Consider the following 19,449-nt stretch of genomic DNA (forward strand, 5'->3'; position numbering starts at 1 on the left):
CCCTTCACTGGAACTAAGGGGCCTAGCCCGAACTATGAAAAACAGCCCCAGACAATTATTCCTCCTCCACCAAACTTTACAGTTGGCACTATGGTGCAGGTAGGTCCTTGGCATTCACCAAACCCAGATTTGTCAGTCGGACTGCCAGGTGTTGAAGCATCACTCCAGAGAACTGCTCCAGAGTCCAAATGGCGGCGAGCTTTACACCACACCAACCGACGCTCGGCATTGAGCATGGTGATCTGAGGCTTGTGTGCGACTGCTCGGCCATGGAAACCCATTTCATGAAGCTCCTGAAGAAGAACAGTTCTTGTGCCGACGTTGCTTCCAGAGGCAGTTTGGAACTCGGTAGTGAGTGTTGCAACCGAGGACCGCCAATTTTTAAATATTTTTTTTTTACACCCTACACGTTTCAGCACTCTGCGATCCCGTTCTGTTAGCTTGTTGCCTACCACTTCACGGCTGAGCCATTGTTGCTCCTAGACATTTCCACTTCACAATAACAGCACTTAATATTGAATGGGGGGCAGCTCTAGCAGGACAGAAATGTGTCTAACTGACTCAGTGACTTTCAACGGTGCCACATTGGAAGTCAATGAGCTCTTCAGTCAGGCCATTCTACTGTCAATGTTTGTCTATGGAGATTGCATGGCTGTGTGCTTGATCATTTTATACACCTGTCTGCAACGGGTGTGGCTGAAATAGCCGGGGGGAAAAATCATTTAAAGGGATGTCCACATACTTGTGGTATATACTGTGTATAATAAACTATAGAAATGGCAGCAGAATAAGCATCATGTTTTAATTTCCCAGTGACGGGGCCTCTGTCAGAGCCACAGATCGCCTACGTCTGCCGAGAGACCATACAGGTAATTTACACTGAGTTCAACCCTCTTAGGGCCAGTTTCCTGGACATAGATTCAGCCTACTCCTGCAGCCCTCTCAGAGCAGCTGATTTTAAGGATCAGAGTTTTAAAAAAAACAACATTTTTTACATCACAATGAATGATGTTATATGGACAGGGAGGACCTGATCCTAGATCAGCACTTTGATGCCTGATACATAAGAAATAGACCTAGGTTTAATCTCGATCCAGGAAATCAGCCCTAGTTACACACTAACTTGTCACTTTTTTTTACTCTTCTGGATGTGTCCAGCATTGGTCATTCCAACCTAGTCTCATGTGACTGTTTTCATTCACAGGGTTTGGGATACCTTCACAGCAAGGGGAAGATGCACCGTGACATCAAGGTTTGGCACCATTCCATCTGTCTTCTTTAGACTGGCTCACTGAAACGTCGCCACTAGTTCATAACGAAGGGAAAGAAGGAGGCCTTGTCTGGCTGTTCTCACACCTTCTTCTTCGCTTGTAGACAAAGGTGTGACTTACGTTGTCAGGACACAAAGAATTTTAAAAAAACAACATTTTATATAATTAGGGCAAGTCAGTTAAGAACATAGTCTTATTTTACGATGACGGCCGTCCAGGGACCAGTGGGGTTTAACTGCCTTCCTTTGTTCAGGGGCAGAACGACAGATTTTTTTTTTTTACCTTGTCAGCTCGAGGATTTTTTTTTATCTTACAACCTTTCAGTTACAACTCCCAACGCTCTAACCACTAGGCTACCTGAGAAGCATGGTGACATATAATGTCTGCAGACTGAGTAAAAACCACAGGAAGAATGAGTGGCTGGCTAACTGGTAGGGGTGTGTGACTGATTTTGTCAGACAGCACAGGCAGCATCTCTATACAGGTTAGATGATGACTTGGACTGAAATAATAATAATAATAATAATAATAATAGTCATCAAATAAAACAAATGTCATATTTTATTAATGTGAATAAATTCTGGTTAATACCATCATGGGACTTAATTGTATTAATTGTTTTATTCTGTGTTAACAGCATTCAACTCAATCAAAACCGTCATCGGAAACAGATTTGTATTTATTTTTAATTTAAACAAATCAAACAGAAACCGAACCAACCTCCAAAATAGCACAAATCACTCAGAACTATTAGACTTCAAACGGTAGAGACTGAAACACGGAGGCGTTTTACCTGGGCTTATCCAATAAGAAACACACTTTTCCAAGTTGTGTTTCTGTGACCTACTGGGCACGTCCCAGTTCATGACTCTCGCCCCAAAGTGTCATAGCTGTTCTCTTGTGGTGGTGTTTAACAGAGGATCTCTCAGCTTTACCATCGTACACAGAGAAAGTTGTTTCCTGTTTCTGCTGTCTGTGCGCCCTCTCTGTGCTCTCTCTCTCACACACACACACACACACACACACACACACACACACACACACACACACACACACACACAATTCACAGGGCTTTATTGGCATGGGAAACAAATGTTTAAATTGCCAAAGCAAGTAAACTTATTTCTGCTCTCTACCAATCTTTCTCGCGCTCTCTGTTGCTCCTTTCGCTCTATCTCTCTTGCCCTCTCTTCTTTCTTTCTCTCTGTGCTCTCACCCTCTCCTCCTCTTTCTCTCTTTGCTCTCTCACTCTCTTCTCTCTTTCGCTCTGTGCCCTCTCCTCCTCTCTCTGTGCTCTCTCGCCCTCTCTTCTCTCTTCTCCTCTTTCTCTCTTCTCTCTTCTCCTCTTTCTCTCTTCTCTCTTCTCCTCTTTCTCTCGCCCTCTCTTCTCCTCTCTTTCTCTCGCCCTCTCTTCTCCTCTCTTTCTCTCGCCCTCTTCTCCTCTTTCTCTCGCCCTCTTCTCCTCTTTCTCTCGCTCTCTCTTCTCCTCGCCCTCTCTTCTCCTCGCCCTCTCTTCTCCTCGCCCTCTCTTCTCCTCGCCCTCTCTTCTCTCTTCTCCTCTTTCTCTCTTCTCTCTTCTCCTCTTTCTCTCGCCCTCTCTTCTCCTCTCTTTCTCTCGCCCTCTCTTCTCCTCGCCCTCTCTTCTCCTCGCCCTCTCTTCTCCTCGCCCTCTCTTCTCCTCGCCCTCTCTTCTCCTCGTTCTCTCGCCCTCTCTTCTCCTCGTTCTCTCGCCTTTCTCTCTTCTCCTCGTTCTCTCGCCCTCTCTTCTCTTTCGCTCTGTGCCCTCTCCTCCTCTCTCTGTGCTCTCTCGCCCTCTCTTCTCCTCTTTCTCTCTTCTCTCTTCTCCTCTCTTTCTCTCGCCCTCTTCTCCTCTTTCTCTCGCCCTCTTCTCCTCTTTTTCTCGCCCTCTCTTCTCCTCGCCCTCTCTTCTCCTCGCCCTCTCTTCTCCTCGCCCTCTCTTCTCTCTTCTCCTCGCCCTCTCTTCTCCTCGTTCTCTCGCCTCTCTTCTCCTCGCCCTCTCTTCTCCTCGTTCTCTCGCCCTCTCTTCTCTTTCTCTCGCCCTCTTCTCTCTCTCTCTGTGCTCTCTCTTCTCCTCGCCCTCTCTTCTCCTCGTTCTCTCGCCCTCTCTTCTCTTTCTCTCGCCCTCTTCTCTCTCTCTCTGTGCTCTCTCGCCCTCTCCTCCTCTCTGTGCTCTCTCGCCCTCCTCTCTTTCTCTCTGTGCTCTCTCGCCCCCTTCTCTCTCTTTCTGTGCTCTCTCGTGCCTCTGCTCTCTCTTGCCCTCTCTCCTCATCCTCTCTCTCTCCTCTTTCTATCGCTGCAGAATGCATCCAGACACAGCTGTCAATAAAAGCCAACCCTGTCACCACAATACCAACTCTCTCACAGTGGCCCCACAGTGAAAATACAATACCTGCTAGCTACGCAATGACAATCACTTTATCACAACCAGTCAAAGATGCAATAACACCACACATGTCCTCTTTCAACAAAATCACTATCTTGTTTGATCAGTGATTTATGTTTTGTAGAGCGATGGAACTTTGCTGTGCTGCTGAGCGACTTTTAACAATTTGTTGTTTTTGGTCTCTTTACCTCAGGGTGCTAATATCCTCTTAACAGACAACGGGGATGTGAAACTAGGTGAGCTATTCATCCATGCTTGAAGATCCGTTAAGGTCGATCTCATGACCCTCAGCTGTGTGTATGTGTTTATATAATCTGAATAGCTCTTGTCACTTGTTGTTCCAGCTGATTTTGGAGTAGCAGCCAAAATAACAGCCACCATTGCCAAGAGGAAGTCCTTCATCGGGACTCCTTACTGGTGAGTATTTCTCTGAGACGGTCCTCTGTCGGGACTCCTTACTGGTGAGTCTTTCTCTGAGACAGTCCTCTGTCGGGACTCCTTACTGGTGAGTCTTTCTCTGAGACAGTAATAATTTAACTACCCCACAGGGGGCAGCAGATTGAGATGTGTGTTACCTGTGCAGGATGGCCCCGGAGGTAGCAGATTGAGATGTGTGTTATCTGTGCAGGATGGCCCCGGAGGTAGCAGATTGAGATGTGTGTTATCTGTGCAGGATGGCCCCAGAGGTAGCAGATTGAGATGTGTGTTACCTGTGCAGGATGGCCCCGGAGGTAGCAGATTGAGATGTGTGTTATCTGTGCAGGATGGCCCCGGAGATAGCAGATTGAGATGTGTGTTATCTGTGCAGGATGGCCCCGGAGGTAGCAGATTGAGATGTGTGTTATCTGTGCAGGATGGCCCCGGAGGTAGCAGATTGAGATGTGTGTTACCTGTGCAGGATGGCCCCGGAGGTAGCAGATTGAGATGTGTGTTATCTGTGCAGGATGGCCCCGGAGGTAGCAGATTGAGATGTGTGTTATCTGTGCAGGATGGCCCCGGAGGTAGCAGATTGAGATGTGTGTTATCTGTGCAGGATGGCCCCTGAGGTAGCAGATTGAGATGTGTGTTATCTGTGCAGGATGGCCCCGGAGGTAGCCGCAGTAGAGAAGAACGGAGGTTACAACCAGCTGTGTGACATCTGGGCCGTGGGCATCACCTCCATAGAACTGGCCGAGCTGCAGCCCCCTATGTTTGACCTGCACCCAATGAGGTACTGTTCTTTTTCCACTTCCTCATTTATCAGCCAATCGGGGCTAACTCTGCCCTCCACTTCCTCACTCATCAGTGCTGTTTCTGCTCCACTTCCTCATCAGCCTCAGAGGTGTTGGCAGAAAGCGGATGTTGCCTGTTTTCAGGGATACAGTATTTTCCCCCTGAAAAGAGGAGGAGGAAACTCCGCTCAGGCGTCTCTTTGTCTGTTACATTCATTTCTTCCTCATCAGCCAATGAGTCACGCTCCTGCCCTCCACTTCCATATACATGTCATCCACCAATCAACTGCTGTATCTGCCCCAATTCCTCACCCATCTAATAATCAGCTTCTGTCCCAGATTTTATCCAATTCCTGCTTTTGTATTCTGATAATGTTTCCTCTGATCTTTTCATCACTAAGCCGTTCTCTGATCTTAATGCAATTAAAACGACAGGGGTCGAGTTTCCTAAAAATGTTGTAGCCCTAAGATCTCTAATGTCTACCATTGGCCCTTAAGACGAGCTTAATGCTAGCAAGGTTTTTGGGAAACTCGCCTCAGAACACTGGTGGTGGTGAGGTAAGAGAATGTTATATAACATGATTTGATGTGTTGTGTTCCAGGGCCTTGTTTCTCATGTCAAAGAGCAGCTTTCAGCCTCCCAAGCTGAAAGATAAAATTAAGTGGTGAGTACAGTACGCCTGTGTAACGGAGGTGAGACTGCTAGCTTAGTTAGCGTTGGTGCAGCGCTAAATAGCGTTTCAATCGGTGACGTCACTCGCTCTGAGACCTTGAAAGTAGTGGTTCCCCTTTGCTCTGCGAGGGCTGTGGTTTTTTGTGGAGCGAAGGGTAACGATGCTTCGAGGGGTGACTGTTGTTGATGTGTGCAGAGGGTCCCTGGTTCGCACCCGGGTATGGGCGAGGGAACACTTATACTGTTATACCTGTGACCTGAACACCCCCCCCCTGTTTGTTTATTCTGTTATACTGCTGCAGTCAGTAACAGTTCTCTCTCTATCTCTCCCCCCCAGGTCCACAGCCTTCCATAACTTTGTGAAAGTCTCTCTGACCAAGAACCCAAAGAAGAGACCGACAGCAGAGAAGCTCCTATCGGTAAGTAACACATCCTCATCGAAAGGGCTTCTTGGTTGAGGAATAGGGTCAGGGGAAAACAAGCTTAGACCGTCTCTAATTAATCAGGTTAATAATTACAAATGTTCTGGATCATTAGTGTTGACAAGACTCTTCCTCTGAGATGAAAAGGAAACTGTTCATCTCTTCTTTCTCGAGCTTCTGGACTGTCCAGAGGTTGATCCTAGTTAATAGTTGTCTGTTCTAAAAGCTGCTATTCAGAGCGTTAGTGTGCCAGCCATCTTGTGTTATTGTCACAAGATCACTAACAAAGTCTGTCTGTCTCCCCCGTCTGTCTGTACCCCTCCGTCTGTCTGTCCCCCCTCCACCTGTCTGTCACTCCCATCTGTCTGTGCTGAAGCATTTGTTTATAGATCAGACAGGGCTGACCAGGAGAGTAGCTGTGGAGCTGCTGGACAAGATGAACAACCCAGACAACCACCAACATTTCTCTGAGGTGGACGACGATGACCTGGAGGTAAATAACTCACCACAGCCCTGTCTGTCTGTCTGGGACTAAAACTAACCACAGCCCTGTCTTTCTGTCTGGGACTAAAACTAACCACAGCCCTGTCTTTCTGTCTGTCTGGGACTAAAACTAACCACAGCCCTGTCTTTCTGTCTGGGACTAAAACTAACCACAGCCCTGTCTTTCTGTCTGTCTGGGACTAAAACTAACCACAGCCCTGTCTGTCTGTCTGGGACTAAAACTAACCACAGCCCTGTCTGTCTGTCTGGGACTAAAACTAACCACAGCCCTGTCTGTCTGTCTGGGACTAAAACTAACCACAGCCCTGTCTGTCTGTCTGGGACTAAAACTCACCACAGCCCTGTCTGTCTGTCTGGGACTAAAACTCACCACAGCCCTGTCTGTCTGTCTGGGACTAAAACTAACCACAGCCCTGTCTGTCTGTCTGGGACTAAAACTCACCACAGCCCTGTCTGTCTGTCTGGGACTAAAACTAACCACAGCCCTGTCTGTCTGGGACTAAAACTAACCACAGCCCTGTCTGTCTGGGACTAAAACTAACCATAGCTCTGTCTGTCTGGGACTAAAACTCACCACAGCCCTGTCTGTCTGTCTGGGACTAAAACTAACCACAGCCCTGTCTGTCTGTCTGGGACTAAAACTAACCACAGCCCTGTCTGTCTGTCTGGGACTAAAACTAACCACAGCCCTGTCTGTCTGTCTGGGACTAAAACTAACCACAGCCCTGTCTGTCTGTCTGGGACTAAAACTAACCACAGCCCTGTCTGTCTGTCTGGGACTAAAACTAACCACAGCCCTGTCTGTCTGTCTGGGACTAAAACTAACCACAGCCCTGTCTGTCTGTCTGGGACTAAAACTCACCACAGCCCTGTCTCTGTCTGTCTGTCTGGGACTAAAAGTAACCACAGCCCTGTCTGTCTGTCTGGGACTAAAAGTAACCACAGCCCTGTGTTTGTCTGGGACTAAAACTAACCACAGCCCTGTCTGTTTGTCTGGGACTAAAACTAACCACAGTCCCTGTCTGTCTGTCTGGGACTAAAACTCACCACAGCCCTGTCTCTGTCTGTCTGTCTGGGACTAAAAGTAACCACAGCCCTGTCTGTCTGTCTGGGACTAAAACTAACCACAGCCCTGTGTTTGTCTGGGACTAAAACTAACCACAGCCCTGTGTTTGTCTGGGACTAAAACTAACCACAGCCCTGTCTGTTTGTCTGGGACTAAAACTAACCACAGTCCTGTCTGTCTGTCTGTCTGGGACTAAAACTCACCACAGCCCTGTCTGTCTGTCTGTCTGTCTGGGACTAAAACTAACCACAGCCCTGTCTGTCTGTCTGGGACTAAAACTAACCACAGTCCTGTCTGTCTGTCTGGGACTAAAACTAACCACAGCCCTGTCTGTTTGTCTGGGACTAAAACTAACCACAGTCCTGTCTGTCTGTCTGGGTCTAAAACTCACCACAGCCCTGTCTGTCTGGGACTAAAACTAACCACAGTCCTGTCTGTCTGTTTGTCTGTGGCTAAAATGGTTCCCTATTCCCCATATACAGGGCATTCCAATAACTTTCTCTTGTCTCTCTCACCGTTATGACATCGTTTACTCTTGTGGTGTCATGCTATGTGTTTACAGTGAAAGTATTCAGACCCTTTCACGTTTTCCACATTTTGTTAATCAATCAATCAAATGTATTTATAAAGCCCTTCTTACATCAGCTGATGTCAAAGTGCTGTACAGAAACCCAGCCTAAAATGCAGATGTAGAAGCACGGTGGCTAAGAAAAACTCCCTAGAAAGGCAGGAACCTAGGAAGAAACCTAGAGAGGAACCAGGCTATGAGGGGTGACCAGTCCTCTTCTGGCTGTGCTGTTAAGTTATAGCCTGTTTCTAAAAAATAAAAATAAATAAATGCTCAGCACTCTATAAACACAACACAGTACAATATCACAATACCACATAATGACAAAGCGAAAAAAGGTTTTTAGAATTGTTTTCAAATTTATAAAAAATTGAAAACCGAAATACCTTATTTACATAAGTATTCAGACCCTTTGCTATGAGACTCAAAATGGAGCTCAGGTGCATCCTGTTTCCATTGATCATCCTTGAGATGTTTCTACAACTTGATTGGAGTCGACTTCTGGTAAATTCTATTGATTGGACATGATTTGGAAAAGCACACACCTGTCTATATAAGGTCCCACAGTTGACAGCGCATGTCAGAGCAAATACCAAGCCTTGAGGTCGAAGGATTTGTCCATAGAGCTCAGAGACAGGATTGTGTCGAGGCACAGATCTGGGGAAGGGTACCAACACATTTCTGCAGCATTGAAGGTCCCCAAGAACACAGTGGCCTCCATTCTGAAATGAAAGCAGTTTGGAACCACCAAGACTTTTCCTAAAGCTGGCTGCCCAGTCAAACTGAGCAATCAGGTTTGAAGGGCCTTGGTCAGGGAGATGGTCACTCTGACAGAGCTCACGACTTCCTCTATCTAGATGAGAGAACCTTCCAGAAGGGCAACCATCTCTGCAGCACTCCAAAAATCAGGCTTTTATGTTAGTGACCAGATAGAAGCCACTCCTCAGTCAAAGGCTCTTAACAGCCCGCTTGGAGTTTGCCAAAAGACACCTAAAGGACTCTCAGACCATGAAAAACAAGACTCTCTGGTCTGATGAAACCAAGATTAAACTCTGTGGCCTGAATGCCAAGTATCACGTCTGGAGGAAACCTGGCACCATCCCTACGGTGAAGCATGGTGGTGGTGGCAGCAGCATGCTATGAGGATGTTTTTCAGTGGCAGGGACTGGGAAACTAGTCAGGACTGAGGAAAAGATGAACAGAGAAAAGTTCAGAGAGAACCTTGATGAAAATTTGCTCCAGAGCACTCAGGACCTCAGACTGGGGCTAAGGTTCACCTTCTAATAGGACAACGACCCGAAGCACACAGCCAAGACGACGCAGGAGTGGCTTCGGGACAAGTCTCTGAGTGGCCCAGCCAGAGCCCGGACTTGAACCCAAACTGATAATAACAGTGCAGCAACGCTCCCCATCCAACCTGACAGAGCTCAAGAGGATCTGTAGAGAAGAATGGGGAGAAACTCCCCAAATACAGGTGTGCCAAGCTTGTAGCGTCGTACCCAAGAAGACTCGAGGCTGTAATCGCTGCCAAAGGTGCTTCAACAAAGTACTGCGTAAAGGGTCTGAATACTTAAATGTGAATGTGATAGGTTTTTAGAAATTATACAGTGCCTTGTCTGTATTGGCCCCCTTGAACTTTGCGACCTTTTGCCACATTTCAGGCTTCAAACATAAAGATATAAAACTGTCTTTTTGTGAAGAATCAACAACAAGTGGGACACAATCATGAAGTGGAAGGACATTTATTGAATATTTCAAACTTTTTTAACAAATCAAAAACTGAAAAATTGGGCGTGCAAAATTATTCAGCCCCCCTTAAGTTAATACTTTGTAGCGCCGCCTGTTTTGCTGCGATTACAGCTGTAAGTCGCTTGGGGTATGTCTCTATCAGTTTTGCACATCGAGAGACTGAAACTTTTTTTCCCATTCCTCCTTGCAAAACAGCTCGAGCTCAGTGAGGTTGGATGGAGAGCATTTGTGAACAGCAGTTTTCAGTTCTTTCCACAGATTCTCGATTGGATTCAGGTCTGGACTTTGACTTGGCCATTCTAACACCTGGATATGTTTATTTTTGAACCATTCCATTGTAGATTTTGCTTTATGTTTTGGATCATTGTCTTGTTGGAAGACAAATCTCTGTCCCAGTCTCAGGTCTTTTGCAGACTCCATCAGGTTTTCTTCCAGAATGGTCCTGTATTTGGCTCCATCCCATCTTCCCATCAATTTTAACCATCTTCCCTGTCCCTGCTGAAGAAAAGCAGGCCCAAACCATGATGCTGCCTCCACCATGTTTGACAGTGGGGATGGTGTGTTCAGGGTGATGAGCTGTGTTGCTTTTACGCCAAACATAACATTTTGCATTGTTGCCAAAAAGTTCAATTTTGGTTTCATCTGACCAGAGCACCTTCTTCCACATGTTTGGTGTGTCTCCCAGGTGGCTTGTGGCAAACTTTAAACAACACTTTTTATGGATATCTTTAAGAAATGGCTTTCTTCTTGCCACTCTTCCATAAAGGCCAGATTTCTGCAATATACGACTGATGGTTGTCCTATGGGCAGAGTCTCCCACCTCAGCTGTAGATCTCTGCAGTTCATCCAGAGTGATCATGGGCCTCTTGGCTGCATCTCTGATCAGTCTTCTCCTTGTATGAGCTGAAAGTTTAGAGGGACGGCCAGGTCTTGGTAGATTTGCAGTGGTCTGATACTCTTTCCATTTCAATATTATCGCTTGCACAGTGCTCCTTGGGATGTTTAAAGCTTGGGAAATCTTTTTGTATCCAAATCCGGCTTTAAACTTCTTCACAACAGTATCTCGGACCTGCCTGGTGTGTTCCTTGTTCTTCATGATGCTCTCTGCGCTTTAACGGACCTCTGAGACTATCACAGTGCAGGTGCATTTATACGGAGACTTGATTACACACAGGTGGATTTTATTTATCATCATTAGTCATTTAGGTCAACATTGGATCATTCAGAGATCCTCACTGAACTTCTGAGAGAGTTTGCTGCACTGAGGTAAAGGGGCTGAATAATTTTGCACAACCAATTTTTCAGTTTTTGATTTGTGACCAAAAAGTTTGAAATATCCAATAAATGTCATTCCACTTCATGATTGTGTCCCACTTGTTGTTGATTCTTCACAAAAAATACAGTTTTATATCTTTATGTTTGAAGCCTGAAATGTGGCAAAAGGTCGCAAAGTTCACGGGGGCCGAATACTTTGGCAAGGCACTGTAACAAACTTTTTGCTTTGACATTATGGGGTATTGCTTGTCGATTGATTAGGAAAAACATAACACTCCTCCATTTTATACTAAGGCTGTAATGTAACAAAATGTGGAGAAAGTCAAGGGGTCTGAGTAGTTTATTCCTTCACTTTGAAACATATCTAATTTTGAAGTCTGTCTACTCTTTCTCCCCCTCTTTCTTTTCTTGTTCTCTCTCTTCCCTTATTTTTCTCCCCCCTATTTCTTCCCCTCCCTCCTCAGTCTCTTTCAGTCGTGAGACACACCATCCGTTCCATCAACAAACACCCCAGACCAGAGAGAACTCACTCAGAGATCAGCTGTAAGTAACACCAGCCACTCTCTCCTCTCATCTCCTCCTCCTCTGGTCCTCCTCCTCCTCTGGTCCTCCTCCTCCTCTGGTCCTCTTCTCCTGGTCCTCATCCTCCTCCTCCTCTGGTCCTCCTCCTCCTCTGGTCCTCCTCCTCCTCTGGTCCTCTTCTCCTGGTCCTCATCCTCCTCCTCCTCTGGTCCTCCTCCTCCTCTGGTCCTCCTCCTCTGGTCCTCCTCTGGTCCTCATTCTCCTCTGGTCCTCCTCTGGTCCTCATTCTCCTCTGGTTCTCCTCTGGTCCTCTCTGGTCCTCATTCTCCTCTGGTCCTCTTCTCCTGGTCCTCATTCTCCTCTGGTCCTCTTCTCCTGGTCCTCATTCTCCTCTGGTCCTCTTCTCCTGGTCCTCATTCTCCTCTGGTCCTCTTCTCCTGGTCCTCATTCTCCTCTGGTCCTCTTCTCCTGGTCCTCATTCTCCTCTGGTCCTCATTCTCCTCTGGTCCTCTTCTCCTGGTCCTCATTCTCCTCTGGTCCTCATTCTCCTCTGGTCCTCTTCTCCTGGTCCTCATTCTCCTCTGGTCCTCTTCTCCTGGTCCTCATTCTCCTCTGGTCCTCTTCTCCTGGTCCTCATTCTCCTCTGGTCCTCTTCTCCTGGTCCTCATTCTCCTCTGGTCCTCTTCTCCTGGTCCTCATTCTCCTCTGGTCCTCTTCTCCTGGTCCTCATTCTCCTCTGGTCCTCATTCTCCTCTGGTCCTCTTCTCCTGGTCCTCATTTCTCCTCTGGTCCCTCTTCTCCTCCTCCTCTGGTCCTCCTCTGGTCCTCATTCTCCTCTGGTCCTCTTCTCCTGGTCCTCATTCTCCTCTGGTCCTCCCCTGGTCCTCATTCTCCTCTGGTCCTCCTCTGGTCCTCATTCTCCTCTGGTCCTCCTCTGGTCCTCATTCTCCTCTGGTCCTCTTCTCCTGGTCCTCATTCTCCTCTGGTCCTCCTCTGGTCCTCCTCTGGTCCTCCTCTGGTCCTCATTCTCCTCTGGTCCTCTTCTCCTGGTCCTCATTCTCCTCTGGTCCTCTTCTCCTGGTCCTCATTCTCCTCTGGTCCTCTTCTCCTGGTCCTCATTCTCCTCTGGTCCTCTTCTCCTGGTCCTCATTCTCCTCTGGTCCTCTTCTCCTGGTCCTCATTCTCCTCTGGTCCTCTTCTCCTGGTCCTCATTCTCCTCTGGTCCTCTTCTCCTGGTCCTCATTCTCCTCTGGTCCTCTTCTCCTAGTCCTCTTCTCATGGTCCTCATTCTCCTCCTCTGGTCCTCCTCTCCTCCTCCTCTGGTCCTCCTCTGGTCCTCATTCTCCTCTGGTCCTCTTCTCCTGGTCCTCATTCTCCTCTGGTCCTCTTCTCCTGGTCCTCATTCTCCTCTGGTCCTCCCTGGTCCTCATTCTCCTCTGGTCCTCTTCTCCTGGTCCTCATTCTCCTCTGGTCCTCTTCTCCTGGTCCTCATTCTCCTCTGGTCCTCTTCTCCTGGTCCTCATTCTCCTCTGGTCCTCTGGTCTCCTCTGGTCCTCCTCTTCCTCATTCTCCTCTGGTCCTCTTCTCCTGGTCCTCATTCTCCTCTGGTCCTCTTCTCCTGGTCCTCATTCTCCTCTGGTCCTCTCTTCTCCTCCTCCTCTGGTCCTCCTCTGGTCCTCATTCTCCTCTGGTCCTCCTCTGGTCCTCTTCTCCGTCCTCCTCGATCCTCCAGTGTCATCCTCTCCTTTCTCCTCCTCCATCAGTGATTATCTGTCAACATCCCACAGTATCTAGACAGGAACACCCACCCACTTGTCCCTAGTCGACCAGTTGAATTAGTCAGAGCTCTGAATCACTCTCCCATTGGCTGGTCTGTCTCTCCTGCAGGGGCGGACCATAGTGTTAATCCTGCAGGGCTGGCTCAGAGCCAGGACCCGTGGGAGAGCAGTGGACACGCTGGGTTCAAATACTATTCAAAATCTTTCAAATAGTGTTGAACATTTGCTTGAAGCCTGCCTAGAGTGCCAGATGGGTGGGACGGTTCTCATTTGGGAAAAATTGGTTACTTTACACCTGGCACACTGCAACAGATTTCTGTTTCACAAATATGTTGGGGTGTTGATGACAGTCCAACACAGAAGCATGTCTGTTCTTCTAAATATATCTCCCAAATAAATATATCTCCCAAATAAATATATCTCCCAAATAAATATATCTCCCCATTTTTATTTTCTCTGTTACGCTGTGGGTACTGAACTGATATGCATGATTGTTAGGACACTCCCATGTTTGTATAAATGGAATTTCTCACACAGTTTTGAGCAATAGCTTGAAATCAGAGTTTGATTATTTGTTACATTGTATTTATTTTTTCATTTGGTCCGGTATTGTTTCACATTTGACACCCCCAAAAATTTTTTTTTTTTTTTGAAGATCATAACTACGTGTCCATGCAAGTCATTAGTTTATTGGACATAAATGCACATTTATGATTATCATGAAGCTTCACTGTCCTGATCTTCACAACACTTTAGCTTTGGTTTTCAACAACATGAGAGAGAGAGGAAACAGCACAATAGCTGCTCTAACTGCAACGGGAATCCTATATTCAATGGTCTACAACCTTCTCCCCTAACCAGAAATAATCTATATTCAGTAGTCTATAACCTTCTCCCCTAACCAGAAATAATCTATATTCAGTAGTCTATAACTCCTTCTCCTCTAACCATGAATAATCTATATTCAGTAGTCTATAACCTTCTCCTCTAACCATGAATAATCTATATTCAGTAGTCTATAACCTTCTTCTCTAACTATTAATAATCTATATTCAGTAGTCTATAACTCCTTCTCCTCTAACCATGAATAATCTATATTCAGTAGTCTATAACCTTCTCCTCTAACCATGAATAATCTATATTCAGTAGTCTATAACCTTCTCCCCTAACCATGAATAATCTATATTCAGTAGTCTATAACCTTCTTCTCTAACTATTAATAATCTATATTCAGTAGTCTATAACTCCTTCTCCTCTAACCATGAATCCTCTATATTCAGTAGTCTATAACTCCTTCTCCCCTAACCATGAATCCTCTATATTCAGTAGTCTATAACCCCTTCTCCTCTAACCATGAATCCTCTATATTCAGTAGTCTATAACTCCTTCTCCTCTAACCATGAATAATCTATATTCAGTAGTCTACAACCTTCTCCCCTAACCATGAATAATCTATATTCAGTAGTCTATAACCCCTTCTCCCCTAACCATGAATCCTCTATATTCAGTAGTCCATAACCCCTTCTCCCCTGACCATGAATAATCTATATTCAGTAGTCTATAACCCCTTCTCCCCTGACCATGAATCCTCTATATTCAGTAGTCTATAACCCCTTCTCCCCTGACCACGAATCCTCTATATTCAGTAGTCTATAACCTTCTCCCCTAACCATGAATAATCTATATTCAGTAGTCTACAACCTTCTCCCCTAACCATGAATAATCTATATTCAGTAGTCTATAACCTTCTCCCCTAACCAGAAATAATCTATATTCAGTAGTCTATAACTCCTTCTCCCCTAACCATGAATAATCTATATTCAGTAGTCTATAACTCCTTCTCCTCTAACCATGAATAATCTATATTCAGTAGTCCATAACCTTCTCCTCTAACCATGAATCCTCTATATTCAGTAGTCTATAACCCCTTCTCCTCTAACCATGAATCCTCTATATTCAGTAGTCTATAACCCCTTCTCCCCTGACCATGAATCCTCTATATTCAGTAGTCTATAACCCCTTCTCCCCTAACCATGAATCCTCTATATTCAGTAGTCTATAACCCCTTCTCCCCTGACCATGAATAATCTATATTCAGTAGTCTATAACCCCTTCTCCACTACAATACTACATAGTATTTATATTTTCGACAACTTTTACTTCACTACATTCCAAAAGAAAATACTGTACTTTTTACTCCATACATTTTCCCTGACACCCAAAAGTACTCGTTACATTTTAAATGCTCAGCAGGACAGGAAAATGGTCCAATTCACACACTTATCAAGAGAACCTCCCTGGTCATCATCCCTACTGCCTTTTGACCTGGCAGACGAACTAAACACACACGCTTCATTTTTTTAAAGATGATGTCTTCGTGTTGGAGTGTGTCCCTGGCTATCCCCACATTTTAAATAACAAACGGTGGTCTGGTTTGCTTAATATAAGTCATTTGAAATAAGTTATACTTTTTTATTTTGATACTTAAGTATATTTATTAAAACCAAATACTTTTAGACTTTTACTCAAGTATGACTATTGAGTCATTTACTATTAAGGGATCTTTACTTTTACTCAAGTATGACTATTGAGTCATTTACTATTAAGGGATCTTTACTTTTACTCAAGTATGACTATTGAGTCATTTACTATTAAGGGATCTTTACTTTTACTCAAGTATGACTATTGAGTCATTTACTATTAAGGGATCTTTACTTTTACTCAAGTATGACTATTGAGTCATTTACTATTAAGGGATCTTTACTTTTACTCAAGTATGACTATTGAGTCACTCTATTAAGGGATCTTTACTTTTACTCAAGTATGACTATTGAGTCATTTACTATTAAGGGATCTTTACTTTTACTCAAGTATGACTATTGAGTCATTTCTATTAAGGGATCTTTACTTTTACTCAAGTATGACTATTGAGTCACTCTATTAAGGGATCTTTACTTTTACTCAAGTATGACTATTGAGTCATTTACTATTAAGGGATCTTTACTTTACTCAAGTATGACTATTGAGTCATTTACTATTAAGGGATCTTTACTTTTACTCAAGTATGACTATTGAGTCATTTACTATTAAGGGATCTTTACTTTTACTCAAGTATGACTATTGAGTCATTTACTATTAAGGGATCTTTACTTTTACTCAAGTATGACTATTGAGTCATTTACTATTAAGGGATCTTTACTTTTACTCAAGTATGACAACTGGGTACTTTCTCCACCACTGCTTCTATGCAAAATACATATTCCTCTCATTCAAGTTGCTAGAGCCAAAGGGGAGGAAACATATTCTGACAAGCAGTCAATGCACAACAATAATAAATGCAATCGCGGTAAAAAAAAATTAAAAAACTTTTGAAAGCAGAGTTGTGGCCTTTTGTTAAAAAAGACTGGCATCCCAACATTCCCCTGCTGGCACGTTTACAGTATTTCTCTACTGTAATCTGTCTAATTGTTTTACAAATGCATCTTTACAACCAGAGTTTCAAGCTTGGTTTAGGTGCAACAGAGCTATTTTTAAGGGGCAACGGAGCCCAGGCCACAGGGCGCCTTAATGGGAAAACAGGGCGCCTTAATGGGAAAACAGGGCGCCTTAATGGGAAAACAGGGCACCTTAATGGGAAACCACTGCTTCTATGGGAAAAATACTTAATATTCAGGGCTCTCATTCGGGAGGGAAAAAGGCGCTATGGGAAAACAAGGGAAAAAGGGCATATTCTGGGAAAACAAGAAAACAGGGCGTCAATGAAAACAGGGCGCCTTCATGGGAATAATGGGAAAACAGGGCGCCTTAATGGGAAAACAGGGCGCCTTAATGGGAAAACAGGGCGCCTTAATGGGAAAACAGGAGGGAAAACAGGCGCCTTAATGGGAAAACAGGAGGGAAAACAGGGCGCCTTAATGGGAAAACAGAGGGTTGGGGCCTTTGGGAAAAAAGAAAACAGGGGCATGGGAAAATAGGAGGGAAAACAGGGCGCCTTAATGGGAAAATGGCACGCCTTAATGGGAAAACAGGAGGGAAAACATTAATGGGACAACTGAAAAACTGTCTAATTGTTTTACAAATGCATCTTTGGGAAAACAGAGTTTGGGAAAACAGGGCGCCTTAATGGGAAAACAGGGCGCCTTCATGGGAAAACAGGGCGCTTCATGGGAAAACAGGGCGCCTTCATGGGAAAACAGGGCGCCTTCATGGGAAAACAGGGCGCCTTCATGGGAAAACAGGGCGCCTTCATGGGAAAACAGGGCGCCTTAATGGGAAAACAGGGCGCCTTAATGGGAAAACAGGAGGGAAAACAGGGCGCCTTAATGGGAAAATAGGAGGGAAAACAGGGCGCCTTCATGGGAAAATAGGAGGGAAAACAGGGCGCCTTAATGGGAAAACAGGAGGGAAAACAGGGCGCCTTAATGGGACAACAGGAGGGAAAACAGGGCGCCTTAATGGGACAACAGGAGGGAAAACAGGGCGCCTTAATGGGACAACAGGAGGGAAAACAGGGCGCCTTAATGGGACAACAGGAGGAAAAACAGGGCGGCTTAATGGGAAAACAGGGCGCCTTAATGGGAAAACAGGGCGCCTTAATGGGAAAACAGGGCGCCTTCATGGGAAAACAGGGCGCCTTCATGGGAAAACAGGGCGCCTTCATGGGAAAACAGGGCGCCTTCATGGGAAAACAGGGCGCCTTCATGGGAAAACAGGAGGGAAAACAGGGCGCCTTCATGGGAAAACAGGGCGCCTTCATGGGAAAACAGGGCGCCTTCATGGGAAAACAGGGCGCCTTCATGGGAAAACAGGGCGCCTTCATGGGAAAACAGGAGGGAAAACAGGGCGCCTTAATGGGAAAACAGGAGGGAAAACAGGGCGCCTTCATGGGAAAACAGGGCGCCTTCATGGGAAAACAGGAGGGAAAACAGGGCGCCTTCATGGGAAAACAGGGCGAGGGAAAACAGGGCGCCTTCATGGGAAAACAGGGCGCCTTCATGGGAAAAAGGGCGCCTTCATGGGAAAACAGGGCGCCTTAATGGGAAAACAGGAGGGAAAACAGGGCGCCTTAATGGGAAAACAGGAGGGAAAACAGGGCGCCTTCATGGGAAAACAGGGCGCCTTCATGGGAAAACAGGGCGCCTTCATGGGAAAACAGGGCGCCTTAATGGGAAAACAGGGCGCCTTAATGGGAAAACAGGAGGGAAAACAGGGCGCCTTCATGGGAAAACAGGGCGCCTTCATGGGAAAACAGGGCGCCTTAATGGGAAAACAGGTCGCCTTAATGGGAAAACAGGAGGGAAAACAGGGCGCCTTAATGGGAAAACAGGGCGCCTTAATGGGAAAACAGGGCGCCTTAATGGGAAAACAGGGCGCCTTCATGGGAAAACAGGGCGCCTTCATGGGAAAACAGGAGGGAAAACAGGGCGCCTTCATGGGAAAACAGGGAGCCTAAATGGGAAAACAGGGCGCCTTAATGGGAAAACAGGAGGGAAAACAGGGCGCCTTAATGGGAAAACAGGGCGCCTTAATGGGAAAACAGGGCGCCTTAATGGGAAAACAGGGCGCCTTAATGGGAAAACAGGGCGCCTTAATGGGAAAACAGGGCGCCTTAATGGGAAAACAGGGCGCCTTCATGGGAAAACAGGGCGCCTTCATGGGAAAACAGGAGGGAAAACAGGGCGCCTTCATGGGAAAACAGGGAGCCTTAATGGGAAAACAGGAAGGAAAACAGGGCGCCTTAATGGGAAAACAGGGCGCCTTCATGGGAAAACAGGAGGGAAAACAGGGCGCCTTCATGGGAAAACAGGAGGGAAAACAGGGCGCCTTCATGGGAAAACAGGGCGCCTTAAATTCAAATGGTTATTTATAATAACAATCAGGATGTTGTGTCCAATGGGGTTAATGCAGATGGACAATGCTTCAGCCTATTTATTTAGCTGACAAGGTAAAACATCTGTCGTTCTGCCCCTGAGCAAGGCAGTTAAACCTACTGTTTCCTTTGGCACC

General features: G+C 45.9%; 1 protein-coding gene across 6 annotated transcripts in view; it reads left to right on the forward strand.

Annotated features, from left to right (window-relative positions):
- map4k5 (mitogen-activated protein kinase kinase kinase kinase 5) overlaps window positions 1-19,449 on the forward strand; it is a 100,895-nt gene that overhangs the window by 21,373 nt on the left and 60,073 nt on the right. For all 6 annotated transcript variants that reach the window (XM_042330287.1, XM_042330288.1, XM_042330292.1 and 3 more), the window contains exons 6-14: window positions 814-869; window positions 1,205-1,252; window positions 3,869-3,911; window positions 4,020-4,092; window positions 4,754-4,885; window positions 5,489-5,551; window positions 5,897-5,978; window positions 6,358-6,474; window positions 11,608-11,686. In XM_042330287.1, coding sequence (XP_042186221.1) covers window positions 814-869; window positions 1,205-1,252; window positions 3,869-3,911; window positions 4,020-4,092; window positions 4,754-4,885; window positions 5,489-5,551; window positions 5,897-5,978; window positions 6,358-6,474; window positions 11,608-11,686 — 693 coding nt within the window. The remainder of the gene's footprint in view (window positions 1-813; window positions 870-1,204; window positions 1,253-3,868; window positions 3,912-4,019; window positions 4,093-4,753; window positions 4,886-5,488; window positions 5,552-5,896; window positions 5,979-6,357; window positions 6,475-11,607; window positions 11,687-19,449) is intronic.

This window comes from Oncorhynchus tshawytscha, linkage group LG11 (genome assembly GCF_018296145.1).
Source record: "Oncorhynchus tshawytscha isolate Ot180627B linkage group LG11, Otsh_v2.0, whole genome shotgun sequence".
NCBI classification, from domain to species: domain Eukaryota; kingdom Metazoa; phylum Chordata; class Actinopteri; order Salmoniformes; family Salmonidae; genus Oncorhynchus; species Oncorhynchus tshawytscha.